The sequence below is a fragment of the Canis aureus genome, chromosome 16, assembly GCF_053574225.1.
Source record: "Canis aureus isolate CA01 chromosome 16, VMU_Caureus_v.1.0, whole genome shotgun sequence".
NCBI lineage: Eukaryota > Metazoa > Chordata > Mammalia > Carnivora > Canidae > Canis > Canis aureus.
Window position 1 is genome coordinate 12,671,284 of NC_135626.1, and position 20,377 is coordinate 12,691,660.

Genomic DNA, 20,377 nt, shown 5'->3' on the forward strand with positions numbered 1-20,377 from the left:
CGGACGCCGCCAGAAGTCGGAAGTCCCCGCGGATCCGGCTGCCGGGGCTGGCGGGACCTGCCGGCCGTTTGAGTTCCCGGGTGCAGGGCTCTCCGGGCGCGCCCAGATGCCGAGCCCGGGGCTTCTGGTGCTCTTCGGCAGCCAGACCGGCACGGCTCAGGATGTGGCTGAGAGGCTGGGCCGCGACGCTCGGCGCCGGCGGCTCGACTGCCGCGTGCAGGCCCTGGACTCGTACTCGGTGGTGAGGGCCCCCCGCGGCCCCGGCGTGCAGACCCAGCTGGCCTGGGGCGTCAGGGCGCCGCATCCTAGCCGACAGCGGGCCCTGCCTTCATGGTGGACTTAGGGCGCGGGAAGCCGGGGTCGGCGACGAGTGGGCGGGGGGGTGGGGGTGGACCCTGACCGAGCAGGTTTAGGCCTCTTGCTCCAGCAGCCTGAGTGGTGGCGAGGGGGCCTGGTCCTTACAGCCTGAGGCCTTACACGTGTGTCTTTTCATTGAGGTGAATCTGATTAATGAGCCCCTGGTGGTATTTGTTTGTGCAACTGCAGGCCAAGGAGAACCCCCCGACAACATGAAGGTAAGGCTGGCTCCTTTGTGGAGCTCAGATTGCTGCCCTGGACCCTCACTGTCCTATCGTTGCCCGAGTGTCCCATAAGCACAATAAAAAGTTGCCCTCCCATAGGTGCTGTCAGCTTTGAATGTGGAAGGGTGTCCTGGGGTGGAGCTGGAGGCTTTAGCTGTCCTCTCTAATAAACTCTTCACGGGCACCAAGTAGCCTTCTTCTGCATTTTAACCTTTAATATTTTCTCCAGGGCTGTGTATGGATCAGGTGGTCTATGTGTGTATTTCAAAACCAGGACTTTACCAGAACATTCTTCAGTTCCTTCAACATTCTTGAGCATACACTGTATTCCAAGCGTGATCTAGGGCTGGGCATCCAGCCATGAACCTATTTCTGTCCTCGTGGAGCTCACAATAGAGCAAAAGCAACAATTTTCACAGGCAGTTACGATACTAGGAGATACATGCTGCCAGGGAAAGTGCCAGATGCCATGGGGCATTAATACAAACTTTCTAGCCCAACCTGGGGCCTTAGGGAGAGCTTTCTGGAAGGAAGGCTTGTAGGGCTAAGTCTTGAGGGGGAAGTGGGGCTGGCCTGTGCAGAGGAGAAAGACTACATCTGGGAAGACCAGGAAGCATTTCAGTGTGACAGTGCCAAAGAGAGCACGAGGGTGGGAGGAGAGATGGGACGCAGGAGGCCAGGCCTGGCTCCAAGCAGCCCAGTAGCCACAGTAAGGTGGACGACTCGAGGTGAGGAGCCATGCAATCCACTGGGTGATTCAGGCACATTTGTATTCCAGCAAAACTGCCACTTGCTAATGGGGAGGGCAGGGTACAGGAGAGCAAGAACCCCAGAGGATGCACCCTGCGGGCAGTAGGCTGGTGGCCTGAGCCAGGATGATGTCAGGCAGTGAAAAAATAGACGTGTTCCTGAGATGTTAGGTAGAACCCAGAGAGCATGGAATCAGGTTCAGGCTGGAGGACCAGAATGGATGGCAGTTCCGTGCACAGAGGGACCAGGAAGGCCAAGTGCTAGAAGTTGTCCAGGTGGAGATGCAGGTTTGTGTGGAGATCTAGCAAGGATCTTGGGTGAGGCGTGAGCCAGGACACACCTTCTCCTGGGACAAGGTGCCCTGAGCACCAAGGCCGTGAGAGGTGGAGGAGGACAGGGCAGGAAAGCGGCCCCCACACAGTCAAGAGGGTCAGGGGCACAGAAGTGACTTGTGAGAAGAAGGTTTGCAGCACCCAAATCTGCACAGAAATGAAGTGAGAGAAGGCATGAGCGGCACTAGTCAGGTTTATCAACAAAGGGACTGTGATCGTGACCGTGGGGAAGACCGTTTCAGTAACTCACAGGGAGTGAAGAGGGTCACAGGCTCAACCAGTGAGTGAGTGTAGAAAATCTGCATTGAACCAACTGGTGCCTGGCGGACTCAGTCCATTAGGCGTCCAACTTGATCTCAGCTGAGGTCACAGCCTCAGGGTCTTGAATTCAAGCTCCGTGCCCAGTGTGGAACTTACCCAAAAAAAAAAAAAAAAAAAAAAAGATTCTGGCTGTGAATGGGGCTAAGGGGTTGGAAAGAAAGTATTACTAAGATAAGAGAGAGCTGTTATATACTGGGAGGGGAGGTGCAGAGCACAGGGGCAGCCAGAGGCTTAAGATTAAAGAGCAAGGTCACTGTAGGGACAGAGTAGGACACCTGGGGCTGAGACCCTAGCACAGTCAGGAGGGGTCTCCCTAGACAGGAAGAGGCACAGGAGAGGAGACAAATGTGAGGGGATCAGATGCAGAAGGGTGGGTGCCCAGGACACAGGGCCTGGGAGGGGAGAGGAGACAGAGTTTGCTGAGGTGAGCTGAGCTGGGGTACAGGCTGGATGTCAGCAGGAGGGGGCGAAGGTCATCCCCGGATGACTACAGGCATAGACACCACCATGGGAGTGGTCAGCAGGGGGCCCTCCCCAACCAGAGCAGGGCCTGGAGGCTCCTTGGAGAAGCTGCAGACTGAGGTCCCAGGGACATGGAGGAAGGGGCATGACGCCTGCTGAAGACCCGGTTTAGTGACCAGCTGCACATAGGGGACCCCTCTGTAGGGCAAGGAAGTCACCAGAGTGGAAGACCCGGCAGGATCCTGGCTGGAAGACCTATGTGGGTGACAGGCCTGAGCTCATGGTTTCCCGTCAGCTTCTTAACTACAAATAGGCCACAAAGAACCACCACAGCCTCAGAAAGACACCACTGCAAGAAACCCAGATATAACCTGGGGGAGCAGGGACGGAGCAGGCCCCCCAGAACTTGGCACCCATGGGACAAGAACACAAAACAGCATGAAGCCAGAAGCAGAGGAAATGCTTGGGAAAATTTGAAAAGATGAGAGTGACGTTGAAACATCCTGGCAAGTCTGGTAAAAAATGTTCTAGGAAACAAATCAAATCAAAACCCCGAGATCATTTTCAGAACTGTAACCTTCACATGTGGGCCATGGAGTGGGGAGAGATCGTCCTGGGGCGGGAGGGGCCCACCTAGAAGGGAAGGCTCCAGCCAAGGCACGATGTGCTGGCTTGCAGCTCTTGGGGACAGAGCAGGACACAGGGACACTGGCTTCTCGGCACCAGTGGCCGGGCTGGACCGGCTTGGGCAAGGCCTCAAGCTCCTTGGGAAGGCAGCTCCCTGTGGAAACAACCTGCCAGTCACTGTGAAGGGTGGACCCGGGCATTTGCGGCTGAAGAGTGGTGGGAAGTACCATCACTGGCCTCTGCAGGGGGAGTGCGCAGGGGTCCCTGGAGGGGGGGCAAGTGTCCCCAGCGGTGGCTGAAGCAGCACAGTCCTAGGGTGGCGAGGGGGCAAAGCAGCACCCCGACAGGGCCCCTGTCTATAGAGATCTAAAACAGAGAGAAGGCGGTGTACAGCTAATGTCCTGGATGGCACTCAGGTTGTCACGGGCTGAAGGTGATGGAGAACCGTGTTGGAAAAGTGCTTCTGGAGGCTGGGGCCCAGCGCCGCCTAGGACATGCTCCGTGAGGGCCCCTGGGTGGAAAGGTCAGGCACCGGGCTGTGACTTTGGGGGACTGGGGATAAGGCCTCAAGGATGGCCAGATGTGTGGGGGTGACAGTGCCCTGGGGAAGGGCACAGCTAGAGGTCTTCAGCCAGCACGGTGACGGGGGGGAAAGCAGCGAGTGCAACACTGCCTGGTGGGGGCTCAGGGCCAGGAGAGAAACCACCTCCCACCTATGGGGTGAGACTAGGGCCCCAGAGGAGCTGCTGGCCTTCAGGACACAGGACTCAGTGTGAAGGCGGAGGCCATCCCTTGGGGAGACCCAAGCAGGAGCTGGTATTTCCCCCACCCCAGGGAGGGGAGAGCTGTGGGACAGGTGTCAGTGGTGGCCTCCCCACATCAACTCCACAGCCTTCTCTCCCAGCCCACTGCCCAAGGAGGGGTGGAGCGCCACGTTCTCTAGGACAGCTTGCTTGCTTGCTTTCTTAAGATTTATTTATTTGAGAGAGAGAGAGACTTAAGCAGACTCAAGCTCAGCATGGTGTGGGGCTCAATTCCATGACCCTGAGATCACAACCTGAGCTGAAACCATCAGACACTCAACTGACTGAGCTATCCAGGGGCCCCTGGGGCAACTTTCTTTCTTTCCTTTTTTTTTTTTCTTATAAAGATTTATTTATTCATTCAGAGAGAGCGAGAGAGAGGCAGAGACACAGGCAGAGGGAGAAGCAGGCTCCATGCAGGAAGCTCCATGCGGGACTCGATCCCGGGTCTCCAGGATCACACCCCAGGCTGCAGGCGGCGCTAAACCGCTGCACCACCAGGGCTGTCCACAACTTTCTTATTTATAATTTTCTCCCCCAACCTGGGACCCCAGTGGTGCCGCCGCCTCAAACTTGGTTTCTTCTGGCTGTAGAACTTCTGGAGGTTCATATTCCGGAAGAACCTGCCATCAACCTCCCTCTGTCAGATGGACTTCGCTGTCTTGGGCCTCGGGGACTCCTCTTATGCCAAGTGAGTAGGGGTGGGAGAGCTTCTGGCCTGCAAGGCCTGGCCTTGGGCTTGAGCACAAAGCGTTCTGGTAGAGGGACAGGTGACTCAGCCCCGGGGGCTTCTGCTAGACCTTGGGCCGTGGCCGGGGTGTGCGTCCTGCTTCTGAGGGGACCACCAGGGAGCATCGGGGTTTGCAGGGTAGGCAGAGCATAGACAGACGGCTGGCAGGCCGGCAAAGTGCGGCCCAAACTCAGGAGTGGACCCAAGGTGCCTTCCAGAGCAGGAGGTGATGTCTGGAGCTGGGTGTCTGGGGTCTCATGCAGCGTCAGAGGACATGTGACCTGGGGCAGCAAAAGCCGACTGGCTCTTTGCCCACGTTTACGTTCATGTAGCCAGGAGATACTTGGGCTTACTAAGGGCACAGAGAGCATGCAGTGGGAACCAGCCAGGAGCACAAAAGGACCCCCAGTCCCCCACCACCACTACATCCCCGGGTGTGGTTGTGTGGCCACCTCGGCTTTGTTTTCTCTCCAATTTTCAGGACAAATCTACGTTCTAAGCAAAGAGTAGTCTTGCTTTGTGTGATTTCTTAAGGAAGCAATGGGGGTATGTGTGTCATCAGGTCTGGCGCAGGGGCCACCACCTACAAAGCCAGGCCAGTGGGAGAAGGACAGGGAATGGGTGGCAGTGTGACACCTCTCCTGGGGAGTTTTGTTCTGTGCCCCCACAGAGACACATGCTTGGTACGCACACATGCTTGGTACGCACACAGGCCCGAGGGTGGGTGGGAGCCCTCTTGCTGACCACGGTCCCTGGGAGGAGCGGTCTGGCAAGGCCCAGGATCTGGCGTGGGCTGCCTCCCCTTCACTGTCCTCCAGCCCAGGGATGCAGCCTGCCCAAGCCTTTCTCTCCCCCCCACCACCCAAAGGTTCAACTTTGTGGCCAAGAAGCTGTACCGTCGGCTGCTGCAGCTTGGGGGCAGTGCCCTCCTACCTCTGTGCCTGGGCGATGACCAGCACGAGCTGGGGTGAGTGGCATGAGGGGGTGCCCTCCTGTGGGGTCCAGCCACAAACAGGGCCCCATGGGCTAGCGCACACGTGCTCTCTCCCCAGGCCTGATGCAGCTGTGGACCCCTGGCTGCACGATCTGTGGGAGAAGGTGCTGTGGCTGTACCCCGTGCCCCCTGACCTTGGCGTGATCCCCACCGGAGTCCCGTGAGTGTGGGCCACACGCACAGCAGAGCGGCCCGGCTGCAGAGCTGGCAGCCTGACCCAGTGTGCCCTCTCCACAGTTTGCCCTCCACGTTCACCCTGCACTTCCTTCTGGAGGCTCCCAGGACGTGCTCTGAGGAGCAGCATGGGGCTAGCACAGATCCTCAAGGCCCCCCTTCAGAGCGGCAGCCCTTCCTGGCACCCATGGTCACCAACCAGAGGGTCACTGGCCCCTCACACTTCCAAGATGTTCGGCTGATCGAGTTTGACATCACGGGGTCCGGGCTCAGGTGAGGGGCCTGAGATGCCGAGGGGCCGGGGGGCCGGAGGCCATGGCCAGGGGCTTGGCCGGTCCTCCCCCAAAGCTGGAGAGAGTGTACCCAGCAGGGTGGAGGGGTGCGGGCCAGGCAGCGGGGAGACTGCATCCAGGGACCCCCAGCCCCGCCATCCTTCCCTGTGCAGCCACCCTAGGAACTCAGTGCCCTGCCCACTCCCTTCTCACTCTTCCCAGTGGCTTTCCCACACAGCTTTGCAGCAGGTGATGTGGTGCTAATCCAGCCCGAGAACCGGGCCAGCGACCTCGGGCGGTTCTGCCAGGCACTGGGCCTGGACCCCGACCAGTACTTCACCCTGCAGCCCCGGGAGCCAGGTGAGCCCTGGGGAGGAGTGGGGGAAGGGATGGAGGGGGCCCAAGGGCCAGGTGAGTCCCCGAGGGTCGGGGCCCGGTGGCCTGCGGGCATGCCCAGCCCTGCCCATGTCCCTGCCACCTCCTACAGGCGTGCCCTGCCCTGCGCAACTCCCCCAGCCCTGCTCGGTGAGGCACCTGGTGGCCCACTACCTGGACATTGCCAGCGTGCCCCGCCGCTCCTTCTTCGAGCTCCTGGCCTGTCTGTCTCCCCATGAGCTGGAGCGGGAGAAGCTGCTGCAGCTCAGTTCCCCCCAAGGTCAGGAGGAGCTGTACTCGTACTGCAACCGGCCTCGAAGGACCATCCTGGAGGTGTGAGCAAGTGTGGGCAGGTGCGGGCAGGCCCAGGGCCCTGAGTCTCAGCCTTGTGTGGCCATGCTGGCTATCTTGCCCAGGTGTTGTGTGACTTCCCGCACACGGCAGGAGCCATCCCCGCAGACTACCTCCTGGACCTCATCCCCCTGATCCGCCCACGGGCCTTCTCCATCGCCTCTTCTCTGCTGGTGAGGGCCTGTGGGGACAGTACCCAGGGCCAGCCTCAGGGGTGTGGGGCCTGGGACTGCTGGGCTAGGCTGCTGGGCATGGTGTAAAGGTCAGGAGGTCGCCCTCAACATCTACTCCTCATCTGGGACCACCCCAGAGTGAAGTGGGTGGAACCTGGAGCTTGGGTGGCTGGCAGGGATGGCCCAGTGGAGCAGGGCACCCACCATCCCCTCCCCCAGGCTCATCCCTTGAGGCTGCAGATCCTCGTGGCTGTGGTACAGTACCAGACCCGCCTCAAGGAGCCTCGCCGGGGCCTCTGCTCCTCCTGGCTGGCGTCTCTGGATCCTGGGCAAGGTGACCCCTGCTTTCAGGAGGGAGGGGATGGAGGACTGGGTCCCGGGCCTCTGCTCTCCCCTGTGTACCATGGCCAGTCCTGGGCTGGTGCCTGGTCTTTGGAGCCTCTTCATGCCTCCCATCTCCTGCCGCAGGACCTGTCTATGTGCCCCTGTGGGTGCGGCCGGGGGGCCTGACCTTCCCAGAGACACCAGACACACCTGTCATTATGGTGGGCCCTGGCACCGGCGTGGCCCCTTTCCGAGCAGCCATCCAGGAACGAGTGGCCCGGGATCAGACTGGTGAGCGTGCTGGACCCAGGGCAGGATGGCAGCTGGGGTTGACTCGGCCAAGCCTTGAGGCCACCTTGTGTTCCCCTAGGAAACTTTTTGTTCTTCGGCTGCCGCTGGCGGGACCAGGACTTCTACTGGGAGGCGGAGTGGCTGCAGCTGGAGAGGAAGGGGTGCCTGATGCTCTTCACAGCCTTCTCCCGGGAGCAGGTGAGTATGCTGGGAGGGCAGGGGCCAGGATGCAGGTCACCTCCACCTCCAATGCCCTGCCACCTCCCCATAGGAGCGGAAGATATATGTGCAGCACCGGCTCCGCGAGCTCGGGCCATTGGTGTGGGACCTGCTGGACCGCCAGGGCGCCTACTTCTATCTGGCAGGGTGAGCCTGGGCTGCTGGGTGGAGTGGGAGCCAGCCCTAAGGGGGGTCCCAGCCACACTGAGCCCATCTGGCCTGTCCCTCCAGCAACGCCAAGTGCATGCCAGCAGATGTGTCGGAAGCCCTAGCATCCATCTTCCAGGAGGAGGGGGGGCTCTCTGGCCCTGATGCCGCTAACTACCTTGCCAGACTCCAGCGGACACTGCGCTTCCAGAGTGAGACATGGGCCTGAAGAGTTTTCCTGCTGACCTCAGCCACTCTAGCCACTGCTCTCTGGGGGGGGGGGGGGGGGGGGGCACCATCACCTCCCAACTTGTCCCCTGTGCAACCTTGCACTCCAGTCAGCCTGGGGTCCTCTACTCAGCCCTGACACACCACTGCCCATTCACCACCCGACCCTGCTCCTGTCCAGGGTTCCAGCCTACCTCTCGCCTTTCCCACTGGCCCCAACTTGGGTCCTGGTCAGGGTAGTCCCTGGGTTCCCCCCCTGCACAGGACAGTGGCTGAGAAAGGACCCGGGAGCCTGGGGAGCCTTAGGAGGTGGGACGGGGTCTTGAGGAGTGCCACACGCCACCGCTCTTTGCCTTAGGAGACCGCAGGTTCCCAGTCACCCTGTGCCACATCTGTGTGCCCTGCCACAAAGTGCATGGCTTGGGCTCAGGCTGGAGGTCAGCAAGGACCAGAGCCCCAGGGGGAGGAGGCCCCCAGCCAGCACAGGCTCTCCCTGCCTCCATCTTGGAAAGCCTCAGTAATAAATTGTGGGCTCTGCGTGGCCGTTTCTGACCTCTTCCTTGTGAGCGCCTTGGTGCCTCGGGGTGGGTGGGCCCACAGCACGCCCAGATGGGCACAGCCAGCCACGATCAGCCATCTCTTCTCCCATCAGTACTCAGGGGTGTGATTCTACTGTGAAGCCAGCTGTTTGCCCACATCATATACACGCTGTGCCCCAGCTCTGTGGAGCAGGGGGTGGCCATAAGTGGGCCCGGGGAGGAAGGGCCAGTCCTGACCAGGCCTTCACTCCTCACCCAGTAGCTGCCCCAATGGTGAGGGAAGGCGGCAGCAGGCCTCAGTCATCCCACCCCTGGGAGGGGCCTTCATTGTCCTCAGGGGAATTCCTGTAGGAGGAGTCAGGCAGGCTGGTTTACCCACAAGGCAGCTCCCAGGAGTCCATCAGTGAGGAACATAGGTGGGCGGGGGCAGATTCAGTGGAGACCGGCACCCATGGGCACCCGTGGGCACGGGAGCTGCCCAGAACTCCCACCAGCGCTGGGGTCCAAGTGACGTGGACTTCCCCAGGTGAGGCAGGAGCTGGGAGCTGGGACCAGGCTGCGGCTGCCTCCAGGTCAGTGCCAGACTCTGCTCGTGCCCAGAGGGCCACACTGACCTTCACAGCTCCAACCACCCTAGTCGCCACCCTGGGGACCCCACCCACGAATCTGGATTCCTGTCCCACGGCCCCCGCTTATGGCCCCCATGACCTCAGCTCTGGCCTCACCAGCCCTGCTGCAGCCCCTCTGGGCCCTGGATGCCTGGCCTCCCTGTGCCAAGTGCTGGCAGACAAAGAGTTGGACAGCAGGGTTCTTGGGAACCCCCAGGGCGCTGGGGCTCTAGACAGTGAGCCCCTGCTTGGGGCCACAGCCATGGCCACTGCCTGCCCCTGGGCTGGGCAAGTAGGGGAAGAGGAGGATGGGGAGCAGGCAGGAGAGTGGGGGGAGGAGGAATGCCCCATCTGCACAGAGCCCTATGGGCCCGGTGAGCACCACCTGGCTCTGCTCAACTGTGGCCATGGCCTGTGTGTGGGCTGCCTGCACCAGCTGCTAGGCACAGCCTCCAGTGCCCACCAGGGCCAGGTGTGCTGCCCACTGTGTCGCCAGAAGACGCCCATGCCTGAGTGGGAAATCTGCCAGCTGCAGGAGGAACTGCTGTGGGCAGATGGGCCTCAGGGCCCACGGCCCCCTACACCCCCTGCTCCTCCCCACCGGGGCCCTGGGCCCTGGGCCTCCCTAGAGCACCGCTACCGGCTACGCTTCCTGGCAGGGCCTGTGGGCGGCCAGGGCTGCCTTCCCTTCCTACCCTGCCCGCCCTGGCTGGGTGCCCGGCTCTGGGCCTTGCGGGAACGAGGGCCCTGCACCCGCCGCCTAGTACTGCTGGGCCTGCTAGCCCTGGAGCTCCTGGGCCTGTTGCTCATCTTCACGCCACTCATGCTGCTGGGGCTGCTCTTTATGCTGCTGGACCGCTCTGGCCACTGAGCAGGACTCGTCACACCTGCTGCCAACAGACCGGGAGACCCACGCTAGCCCTGAGGACTGATGACCAAACTACAAAGCCCACGGTGGGGCCGGGCACTAGCCTTCAATCCAGACCCAGGCCTGGGGCCAGGAGCCTGTGTTCAGCCTCTGACGGAGCCAGAGACTTCAAACCACCCTGCCGCCCAGACACTAACTACTGGTGCCCACGGGCAGTGCTGGAGGAAGCCTGCAACTGGGGCCTGTGCACCCCTCGACACACAAGCTTCATGCTCTCCTTCCGTCCCCTTGCCCCACATGGCCTGTTTGCAAGAGGGACACAATGGACACGAAAGTGAATGCTGTCACGTTGCAGATAAGGGCCAGTGTGTTCCCTGAAGGTCAGGGCTGCAGGGGCGGGGCCGCTGCTATGCAAGCTCGGGCCACAGCTTCCTCACTGACTGGGTCAGACTGAAGGCGATGGCCCCTGGCTGTCGGGCGTCCAGCCCATGCCCCTGAACTACTAGGACAAGGGTCCAGCTAAGCCTCGGAGTTGGACAGCATAGAACTGAGTACCCTGTAACCTCATGGCATTGAGCCCAGGGCCTTTATCTAAAGGACATCTGTACAACCTTTGGGGCTTGTTGGCAACGTGCAGAGTGCTGTACCTAGAACGAGGGATGGCTCTCAATAGACAGCTGCTACGGAGACATCCCTCCATGCTCTTGTCATGTCTACGCGCCTCCTCGATGCCCTGTGGCTCTCCCCAACCCTTCTCTCCCCCACTCTGCCATGGGGTCCTCCCACCCCACTACGATCTCAGCCAGCCTATCTCAACCCTGCTTCAGTCTGGCCCAAAGGCCATTCCCATTCAACTTCAGAGGGTCTAGGGGAACCAGGGGCCTGGTGTCCCCCATCCAGCTGCCCCCACATCCAGTGGCCAGTGCAGAGGACATGTCCACCCTTTGCCCATTCTGCACATCTGCCCCAGTAGCCCACACAGGAGGCTGGCTGGCTCCACACAGGTGTGGGAGGCATTCGCATGCATACACACAGCTAGGCCCAGCCCTCCTGAGTGGCTGCCCTGGCCCAGGCTGGCACCAGTCAGCACAGTGGGCTGACCCCCAGCAACACTGAGCCTGCCTTCAGTGGCTCCAGGCTGGACCCTGTCTGGGCTGCAGCCCCCGGCTCAGCCACAGGCTCAGGCTTCAGTCCAGGGAACAAGGTGCAAACTTTGGCAAAGAGTTTTAATGGCGGAGTTGGCTGCAGCGACATATGCCACATGGGAAGGGGCCAGAAGCTGTGGTGGGTGAGGGGTCAACAGGCGACAGGGCAGGGCCGGATCCCTGAAGAAGCGGCGAGCAAGGACTGGCAGGCAGTGGTGAGCCGGTGGGTGCTACATGATGGAGCAGGCAGACAGCGGGTTCCGCACATGGCAGGTGCACGCGGCCCCACAGTACTGCCGGAAGGTCTGGTAGCAGCTGCCCTCCGGCTCACCCCCCCACTGGCCACCGGACGGGGCAGTCAGTGCCTCAGGTGGCAGGCGGCTCAAGATAGACGTGTTGACAGCTAGTGCAGCCAGGCCATAGTCCGTGAAGAGCACAGTCTCGCGGCGGCAAGTGGGACAGGAGATGAACTTGTACTTAGGGCAGGACTCATAGAGAATCTGCAGGCACTGCTCACACACAGAGTGCAGGCAGGACAGCACTCGGGGCCGCCGCTGGGTGACGTTGTACGTGTGCCCGCAGGTGGGGCACTCCAGGGGCTCACCTGAGGCTGGTGCCGCCGTGGCAGGGGCCCCTGAGGTGGCAGGACCAGGCCGCACCACGTACTGGTTCACGATGACCTCGTCCGCTGGTGCCACTCGGGGGAAGCCCAACTCCACACTGCCCTTTCGGGGCCGTCGCGGCAAGGGAGGAGTGCGGGGTGCCCCATCCAAGGCAGGCATGTCCCCTCCGCATGCCTGGTTGACGATGATCTCTGTGTCTGAGGGCCAGGCGCGTTTGGGTGCCAGGGCAGGGGTGGGCCGCGGTGCTGGTGGGAAGCAAGGGGCAGCCGCCTGCAGCTCAGGGAACTTCTCAGGGTGAACAATCTTCATGGCCTCCATCTTGAGGATGACATGGGGGCCCTTCAGGCAGGACATGAGGAAGCCCGGCCAGCCACTGCCCACCTCGGGCCCGGGGTCAGCCGGCATCCGGCTGTCCCCAGTCAGACTGGGTGTTCGGGTGGGTGGGGGTGTTGGGTGAGGCCGGGGAGGAGGAGAGGGGGCAGCATCCTGGTCCTGCCAGGCCTGGTAGGGACCCCGGCCGCCCCGAGGACTCCTGGGGGCGGCCGGCAAGAGCTGGGGGGGCAGGGCCCCCCCCAGTGGCCACAGTGGCTTCTCTGGTCCAGTCCTAGGAGGAGGAGGGAGGGGTGGGGGGGGCGGAGGGAGGCGGGGGCAGGGGGGTAGCGGAGGCCGCCCTGGGCTGCAGGTCTGGCCCAGGGGCTCACCCAGGGTCTCCGGCTGCTGAGGCTGGCGAGGGGGCGTGGGGGGGACTCCCCCTGCAACTGAGGTCAGCAGCCCCCGAGCAGGGACATCCGGGCAGGCGGGGGCTAGGTGGGCCCCATGGCTCCAGGACAGGGCGCCCAGGGAAGGCAGCTAGCCTGAGCCTTGGCTGCGGGAGGCCCCAGGCCCCGGGCTCAGCGGCGGCGGCTGCAGCGGGAGCAGAAGAGAGGCCTGGACCAGGCCCGGGCTGCAGGTGAGAGACGGCGTGAGGGCAGCACCCGGGGCCCACCCTCACCCTGCACAAAAGACGGGGCGCCCGACCTCTGACCCTGATCCTCACCAGACTCCGGACCCAGCCTCCTCCCCCAAGGCCCAACCCCGGCCGGTAGGAAGGGGCTGCGAGTGGCGACCCCGCGGCCGTCCCGCCCCGCCCCGCCCGAGCTCACCTGCCCCAGCCTGGCGTCCCCGGGCCGTGCCGCCGCCGCAGAGGTTGTCTCAAAGGCAGGCCCGGATGCGACGCCCGCGCCTCGGCCCGGCGGCTCCCGCGGCTCCGGCGGCTCCGGCGGCTCCAGCGGCTCCAGCGGCTCCGGCGGCGACCTCGGGCGATGGCGCGGCGCGGCGGGGCTCCCAGGGGCGCTGGGCGCGGGGCTCTGGGCAGCGCGGCGCGGCGGCAGGTGCGTGCGGAGCGTGGCGCGCTCTGCGGCGGAGGCGCGGGGACCGCAGTGCGCGCGGCGCCCGCCCGCGCCCGCAGCGCCACCCCCCGTCTGGGGACCCGCGCGGGGTCCGCGGGGCGGGGCCAGTGTCTCAGCCGCCCCTCCATCGCCGCGGGTCTGCCGCCCGCTCCCGGGGTTGCCCTCCCCTGCGAGCCGCTTGTGGATCAGGACCCCCGCCGCCCCCCCCCCGCGACACCCTTTTCCGGTACCCGCGACCCCTCAGCCCTTCCTGGCTGACCTGGGTCCACGTCAAGTCCCCCACCCCCAATTCTAGAAGGGAAATCGTGCTTTTCGAAGCCCGAGGCCTCAATGCCAGCAGGAGGAAGGCAAGGGGGACACAGAGATGGTCTCAGGACAGCTGGTTCCCAGGGCCCTTCCTGGGGACTGCCACACGTCCGCCAGAGAGTCAGGGTCTCTGCTCGTCCTTCCACTCTGTCCCCAGTGGGATCGCCTCCAGCTCACAGGTGCACCCAGGTTGTGTTCAAAGGGGACATGAGGGTGAGCAGGTGTGGACAAGCAAGATATCAGAGGTGTAGACAGAGAAGAGGAACAGTGCTTGGGAGAAGGCTCCAAAGACAGGAATGCTGGACAGATGGGTGGGGTGAGGGGTACGCAGATGGTCAGACAACTGGACAGGCCAGTGGGGCAGTCCACTGATGACAACAGGCACCTGCCCAGGGTGGGGTGTCCCTTTCCGGCATCCCATCAGGTCAGCACGTGCCCTGCTGTCACACATTTGGTGTTAATCTGACCCCACCCAGCAGAGAGGCCCCATTCCTTTCTGTTTCCTCCTCAAGCCAGGCTTCCCTAACCCCCCCAGGAACATACCCTCTGCCTGTGGGGGAGCCTCAGGTGAGAGAAGAGGCAGAGAACATGTTGGCAACTATGTGGGCAGGGACCTCAGCCGCAGGGGCCGGCACGTGCCACCCCCTGAGCTGCTCCAGTCACCATGGGGCATGCTAGCACTCCCGTGACCAAGCACTGGGCCCTACGCCTGACCGTGTGTCCAAGAGTCTGGCCACAGCCCATCTCTGTCCAGGCCCACCTGCACCTGGTCCTTCCGGGCAGCAGAGCCCAGAGAGGCCACTATTCCTGGTGAGGAAGAAGACATGGGCAAGACAGACCGGAGGAGTGAACTGAGGCAGAGGGCCTAACTTTGCAGCTCTGTGACCTCAGGCTGGGGTGCCAGGGTCTCAGTTTCCAAAGCCATTTAGAGACAGCGGGTGTGGGGTATGCAGGTGAGTGGGTGCCTGGCAGGATGGGCAGCGAGGGCCTTATGGGATCTGGCGTGAAGGTAGAGCAACCGAGAGAGCCCCAGCCAGGGGAGGGCTAGGGGCCTGGCCCCGGCCTCAGGTTCTGCTCAACTTCCCACCGACCCGTGGGCCGCGCACCTCAGAAGGAACCAGCCATCAGGCCCCGCCCCTGAGGCCCCGCCCCTAGCCCTGAGGCCCCGCCCCTAGCCCTGAGGTCCTGCCCCGCGAGGGCCCACCTCCCCGAGCCCGCCCGAGCCCGCGCCGCCGCGGCCAGAGCCTCGCGGGTCATTGCTGCGCTGTCCAGGCTGAGTTTTGGACCGTCCAAGGCCAGCAGACCCCAAACCGGGTCTTTGGAGAAACCTTCGAGCGCGGGGGCTTCTGGGGAATAAAGTTCTCACCGGCTGCCCCCAGGCGTGTTGCGCGCATGCGCCAGCCTCCGCCTCGCAGCAAGGGGCGGAGTCTGCCGGGGCAGTGGGCGGGGCTCTTTGAGCCTGCGCAATGAGCATCTGTCATATACCTGCGAAGTCGCGGGTCCCGGGCCCCCTCCCCTCCACACCCGGTGCCACATCGGTAGAATTCGTGTCCGGACCGGTCTGACTGGCCTCGTGCGGGCCACCCCGGTCACCATGGCCTCTGAGGTGATTTGATCTCGCCCTTCCTGGGGGTTCCCTGGGGTGACAATCCTGGGGGTGCAGGTCCCAGCCCCACTCTACTGCCTAGATGGCTCTGGGGGAAGATCACCAGTGCCAGGCCCAGACCCGAGCGCCCAGCATGCGTTGTCACCCAGCACATGGCCACCCTGCGTGGCAGGTGCTAGATGGTGAGAATAGGTGCGCATTCCAAAGACGAAGAGTCTGGTGGGGTGGGGAGCTTGTCTCCGAGCCCACCGGAGATGGAAACTGCCGTTTCAGAAATGAGCCAGTGAAGCCCCTGTCGTTGCCAATTGTAAGATGAGTTGTAGCAAAGGTGTGTGAATCAAACGTTTTTTATCAGTTAAGAAACTGCAAACCTCCAGGCAGCCTGTGCTCCCACCACCACCATCTGTGTCTCCTGGCTGGAGGCTGTTGCTTCAAGTGAGGCCCTCTGCCCTCTGCCCCAAAGCAGGGGCTCCGAGGTGTGTGAGTGATGGCTAGGGTTCCCCAGACCCCCTGCAGGCCTCCCCTCTGAGGCTGAGGTCAGGCTTGCCTATTCCCTCCTGCCAGCTGCAGGTCTGTGGAGGGCTGACGTCGGGCTCCACATGCTTAGAGGCTGAGTCACCCAGGATGTCAGGGCCCCTTGGAGCCCCTGCTGGGGCCACCACCCACTTGTGCTGGAAGAGCCAGGGCCTCCTGGGATCCCCGGAACCCCATCTTGGAGCTCCGCCCCAGGGCCCCGCCCCTCCCCAGGAGGGAAAAAGGCAGCTGCCAGTTGCTTGCCTCATAGGCACTGGGACCTGGCCCACAGGACACAGGACGAGAGGGTAGACTGCTGCCATCACCACTCCAGGTGGGTCTGGGGCTGAGGACCTTCCCTACACTGGGGCTCAGCCGTGGGCAAGCCCAGCTGCATCTCCCGGCCTCCCACCCCCTTCCCAGTACCATCACAGGGTCCTGCCATGCAGGAAGGGCATCTGGGAGACATTGGCCCTCATACTCAGCTCCCCCGCCCCATGCGCGTGTGTGTGCGCTCGCGCACGCGTGTGCGCGCACACACACACACACATTGACACACAGGCCCGGGATACTCTGGTATCTCCGCAGCCTGGCTTTTTGCGGGGTGGGCACTGTCTTGGGCTAAGGCTGTTCCCTCCACTGAACCAATATTGTCTCCTCTGCCTGCCCCTGCCAGGCTGGGCCATGGACCCACATGAGATGGTCGTCAAGAACCCGTATGCCCAGGTCAGCATCCCCCGGGCTCACCTGCGGCCAGACCTGGGGCAGCAGCTGGAGGCGGCTCCCTCTTCCTGGGAGTCACAGCCTCTACCTGCAGGGTCCTGCCCCTCAGAGCCCACCCGGCTCCTGCAGCCCACTGAGGAGGCCCCAGGGAGCAAGGATGCCAAGGGCGCCAAGGGGGCCACCCAGACCCAGGGCCAACAGGCCTGGCTGCAGCCCGGCAACCCTTATGGTAGTGGGCAGCACCCAGCAGGACTGACCTATGCTGGCCGGCCCCCCATGGGGCGCGGGGATGACATCGCCCACCACTGCTGCTGCTGTCCTTGCTGCTCTTGCTGTCATTGCCCTCGCTTCTGCCGCTGCCACAGCTGCTGCTGCATCATCTCCTAGCCCAGCGGCCACACCAGTGCCCACATACTTGGGGCAGCCACTGGACCATTGTCATGGGTGTTGACCACTTCCCATCCCAGACAGGAGCAGCTACCTGGCAAGAAGGCCAACAACCCGGCTCCGGCACCTTGCCAGAGAGGCGGGACACCTGCTGTGGTGGCAGCCCTGGGTATACCCCCCTTTGCCTCCCTGGAGGCCCATGGCCCAGGCAATAAAGCAGTGAGCTATGTTCTGGTTATTCTTCTTTACACTGCCGCCTTGAAGAGGGTCCTGGGCTGGACCATATCACGGGCCTCGGCCTCTGTGGGACATTCGGGGGTGGGGAAGGCACTCCTCGGGACATTCTGTCTTGCAGCTCTCAGATCCATTCAGAGGCTGGATGGGAGGGTGGGAGCGTGTCCCCCGCCCTGACCCAGCCAGGCCTGGGTTCAAGCTCTTGCATTCCCTAGGACTCAGGCCAGGGCGGGGAGACAGGTCAGGCCTTGGGTCAGACAGTAGGAGGATGCTACGCATAGAACCGGGGTGTGGGGGGTGGAGCCCCAAGAGAGGCCACCAGGAGGACCATCACGTTGGCAGGACCAGGCGGGTGGGACTGGCTCTGGCAAGTTTCTGTGAGTAGGATCCCAGGCAGCCAGGACCAGGCCCTGCCCATCCGTGAGTCACCGCCCTACCCCAGCCGGGGTGTTTTTCTGGTTCCTCATGAAATGCCCAATTCCTAAACATCTGCGGTGTGGCCCCCATGCCATGCTGCTCATCTGCTGTCCTGCCTCCAGGGCCTGGACCTCCTGAATGAGGTGAGCAGAAAAAGGAGCTGGCCAGTGCTGCCCCTTGGAGGACAGATCTCCCGTTTATCTGAGCAGTGTAACATGCCTGCCTTAGGGGGATGTGTGGGGAGCTAAGCTGCGTGAGGCTGGCATTGCCTCACTGCTGGGGTGAGGCTGGAATGCCAGGGCAAGGAGTGACCAGTAAGGCCTGCGCTGGGCACTCTGACGTTTCCAGGGCCAGGCAGAGACAGCCAGACAAGGAAACTGAGCTGCCCCTGCAGGATGGATGGGTCCTGGTGCCAGCCCTCCCCTGACCCAGGGTGACTGTCCTGTCTCTGGCCGTGGGTGGATACGTCATTGGCCTGACTGTGCAGGGACTCAGGAGTGCCATGCTCCTGGCCCCTGCCCCATGGCCTGCCTCCACCAGAGGATGACCCCACCCAGGCCAGCCACAGAAAGCTTGTTCAACTGGTCAGGGAGGCTGCTGACAGCAGGGTAGTAGGACTAAGGAGGAGCCCCTCTGGTTCTGGGCTCCCTCCCCGCCAATCCCATCTGTCCTGACCATTCTTGATACACCCCATTCTGCTGTGCCCACAGTCATAATCACCTTGCCAGCTCAGGGACCACAGCCAGGCAGACGCTAGGGGGAGGCGGCCTCTAGTGGGAGCGACCAGGGATAGCCACAGTGTGCCCCTGGGAGCTTCTGGGTGATCCTTGTGTGTGCATGGAGGTTCCCATACCCATGCTTGAGCACCTCCTTGGGGCCCTGTGGAGCAGGCCGCTACCCTGTAATGGGGGCCTGTCAGACCCAGACCAGGCAATAGGAAGGTGCTGTGGACACACACATGCACTGTGAGGGAGCTTTGGAAGAATAGGACCCCCGCCCCTCTGAGCCTGTGAGGGTCCTGGCAGGTTACTTGGAGGGCTACACTTGAGCTGAGAGCTGAAGAAGCATCTCCTGGTTCAAAGCCAGAGGCTTCCTAGTGCAAAGTGGAGGGATTATCAGAGTCGGAGGTGGGTCTGGCTGGCTCCCGAGGCCAGGAGAGGGACCAAGGTGAGCTGTGAAGCCAGGCCTGGGAGGGGGACTACTGAAGCTGGCCTGGGGAAGGGGGAGTGGGGGTGGGGGGCGCCTTATCTCCTACTGGGTTGATGGTGCTAGTGGATCCAGTTGCAAGTGCTTTGTGGCTGAAAGGGGAACCCACACCTGCCCGCAGCCACCACCTGCCTCCCTGTCGACTAGTAATGCGAGCCCCAGGGTGGGAGCCGCAGGGCGCCCTGGGTCCCCCTCCACCCAGGACATCCTCTGGCTGGGCAGAGCTGCCCGGCAGAGCGGATGCAGGTAAGAGCGGCCTGGGGCTTAGGCAGGCTAGGGTATGGGAGGGCGAGGAGTGGAGCAGGAGGGCCATAGAGAGGGACCAAATGGCAGGACAGGCTGCTGGCCAGCCAGCAGCCATGGAACCCTGGGCTGTGCCCAGACCCTGGTGTCTGAGGCCCCGCCGGCCACCCCCTCACCCCCGGCTCTGCCGAGGCCCAGGACCCCGTGCTCTGGGGCAGACTCCCGGCGTCACAGCCCAACCACGCGACGTAGATCTCGAGGCAGGTGAGGTGGGCCGCCACTCCCCTGTATGCCTTCCGCAGGATGCTGCAGCCAGAGAGTCCCCAGGTCTCTGAGGAGGGGACCGCTGCCAGCTCCCGGCGGGGAGACTGCATCATCTGCTACTCAGCCTACGACCTCACCGGGCACCTGCCACGCAGACTCTACTGTGGCCACACCTTCTGCCAGGCGTGCGTGAGGCAGCTTGACGCTCCGGCCCACGAGCAGCGCTGGATCCCCTGCCCCCAGTGCCGCCAGAGCACCCCCACACCCCGTGGAGGGGTGGCCATGCTGGACCTCGACCTGGCCGCCTTCCTGGCTGTGAAGGCTGAGTGGGAGCTGTCCCGTGAGGAGCCCCGGGTACCCCCCAAAGGCAGCACTGCCATCACTCAGCAGCCAACCAGGCTCTGTCCCTCCCTGGGCACCCAGCCCCACTTCCCCTCATCCTGGCGCTGCTGCGGTGGCTGCAGGAGCCTCTGCTGGGGTGCCCCTGGCAGTCCTGAGGTCTGAGTCCTGCCCATAGGACTGCGGCCCACAGCGTGCCCGCCTGGGAACCTCGAACTGTGGCACCACCAGCCCCACAAAGCCAGGGGACCGAGCATCCTGCGGGCTGCCCTACACGGACCCCCCAGACTGCAGTCTAAGTGAGGGGCTGTGCCCACAGTACTGTGAGGCTCTGGGAGAAGAGGGTGGCCTCCTGCTTATCTTGGCCAGGATTCTAGGGCCTCAAGCTAGCCTGAGCACATGCAGGGTGAGGGTCCTGCTGTCAGAGCCACCTGCAAGCCCAGCCCAGGCCAAAACTCAGCCCAGAGGATGCCTCCACAGGTCAGGGCCTGGCCAAGTCTGTGCCTGGTCATGCTGGAACCCATCTCCTCTTCCCTATAGAAGGTCCCAGAGGTGTGAGCCAGAGCAGAGACAGAACCATTTCCTCCATCCTTGGCTGGCAAAGAGTACCTGCAAAGTTCATCTGTTCAACAGAGCCCACTGAGCGCCAACTATGTGTTGGGCACTGTTCCGGGAGGGTCTTCTGCAGGCACAAAGTCCCTGCTATGACAGGTGCCCAAGGAGAGGGCCCTGTCTGGGGCTAGCTCTAGGCCCAGAGAGGGTGGGGACCCACCATGGTCACTCAGTAGAGCTGCTCCCACATTCAGCCTTTTCC

At 62.9% G+C, this 20,377-nt stretch overlaps 5 protein-coding genes across 9 annotated transcripts; 4 read left to right on the forward strand and 1 right to left on the reverse strand.

The window, feature by feature from the left end:
- NDOR1 (NADPH dependent diflavin oxidoreductase 1) lies at positions 1–8,708 on the forward strand. 4 transcript variants are annotated; one of them, XM_077851546.1, is made up of 16 exons: positions 304–575; positions 811–2,961; positions 3,490–3,596; positions 4,470–4,567; positions 5,475–5,573; positions 5,659–5,760; positions 5,838–6,047; positions 6,285–6,406; positions 6,534–6,754; positions 6,838–6,945; positions 7,165–7,279; positions 7,414–7,560; positions 7,640–7,758; positions 7,832–7,926; positions 8,011–8,138; positions 8,513–8,708. In XM_077851546.1, the coding sequence occupies exons 4-16, from the start codon at positions 4,524–4,526 to the stop codon at positions 8,704–8,706; spliced, it is 1,704 nt and encodes a 567-aa protein (XP_077707672.1). In that variant the 5' UTR covers positions 304–575; positions 811–2,961; positions 3,490–3,596; positions 4,470–4,523; the 3' UTR covers positions 8,707–8,708. The 4 variants fall into 4 exon arrangements, with proteins under 4 accessions (XP_077707670.1, XP_077707671.1, XP_077707672.1 ...); XM_077851544.1 differs by lacking the exons at positions 811–2,961; positions 3,490–3,596 and adding an exon at positions 1–241 and having other exon boundaries at positions 498–575; XM_077851545.1 differs by lacking the exons at positions 811–2,961; positions 3,490–3,596 and adding an exon at positions 130–241 and having other exon boundaries at positions 547–575.
- LOC144285857 (ring finger protein-like) lies at positions 8,709–10,863 on the forward strand. The gene has a single exon (XM_077851550.1). It carries the CDS (start codon positions 9,564–9,566, stop codon positions 10,170–10,172), a length of 609 nt encoding a protein of 202 aa, XP_077707676.1. The 5' UTR covers positions 8,709–9,563; the 3' UTR covers positions 10,173–10,863.
- A 518-nt stretch (positions 10,864–11,381) lies between these two features.
- Positions 11,382–13,240, reverse strand: RNF208 (ring finger protein 208). The gene is made up of 2 exons (XM_077851548.1): positions 13,080–13,240; positions 11,382–12,880 (listed from the first exon to the last, which is right to left on the reverse strand). Exon 2 carries the CDS (start codon positions 12,340–12,342, stop codon positions 11,545–11,547), a length of 798 nt encoding a protein of 265 aa, XP_077707674.1. The 5' UTR covers positions 12,343–12,880; positions 13,080–13,240; the 3' UTR covers positions 11,382–11,544.
- Positions 13,241–15,099: 1,859 nt separating this feature from the next.
- CYSRT1 (cysteine rich tail 1) lies at positions 15,100–17,089 on the forward strand. Of its 2 annotated transcripts, none has more exons than XM_077851552.1 (3): positions 15,100–15,237; positions 16,022–16,084; positions 16,427–17,089. In XM_077851552.1, exon 3 carries the CDS (start codon positions 16,435–16,437, stop codon positions 16,858–16,860), a length of 426 nt encoding a protein of 141 aa, XP_077707678.1. In that variant the 5' UTR covers positions 15,100–15,237; positions 16,022–16,084; positions 16,427–16,434; the 3' UTR covers positions 16,861–17,089. The 2 variants fall into 2 exon arrangements, with proteins under 2 accessions (XP_077707678.1, XP_077707679.1); XM_077851553.1 differs by having other exon boundaries at positions 15,110–15,237; positions 15,802–16,084.
- A 1,911-nt stretch (positions 17,090–19,000) lies between these two features.
- Positions 19,001–19,728, forward strand: RNF224 (ring finger protein 224). Its single transcript, XM_077851551.1, has one exon. It carries the CDS (start codon positions 19,264–19,266, stop codon positions 19,726–19,728), a length of 465 nt encoding a protein of 154 aa, XP_077707677.1. The 5' UTR covers positions 19,001–19,263.
- Positions 19,729–20,377: the final 649 nt, after the last annotated feature.

Bases quoted from the DNA above. Each gene is read 5' to 3' on its own strand.
- NDOR1 (XM_077851544.1), top strand. From the start codon at position 107: ATGCCGAGCCCGGGGCTTCTGGTGCTCTTCGGCAGCCAGACCGGCACG. The intron at 5,574-5,658 runs GTGAGTGGCATG...CTCTCTCCCCAG, and splicing joins GATGACCAGCACGAGCTGGG to GCCTGATGCAGCTGTGGACC. The intron at 6,407-6,533 runs GTGAGCCCTGGG...CACCTCCTACAG, and splicing joins CCTGCAGCCCCGGGAGCCAG to GCGTGCCCTGCCCTGCGCAA.
- RNF224 (XM_077851551.1), top strand. From the start codon at position 19,264: ATGCTGCAGCCAGAGAGTCCCCAGGTCTCTGAGGAGGGGACCGCTGCC.
- LOC144285857 (XM_077851550.1), top strand. From the start codon at position 9,564: ATGGCCACTGCCTGCCCCTGGGCTGGGCAAGTAGGGGAAGAGGAGGAT.
- CYSRT1 (XM_077851552.1), top strand. From the start codon at position 16,435: ATGGACCCACATGAGATGGTCGTCAAGAACCCGTATGCCCAGGTCAGC.
- RNF208 (XM_077851548.1), bottom strand. From the start codon at position 12,342: ATGCCGGCTGACCCCGGGCCCGAGGTGGGCAGTGGCTGGCCGGGCTTC.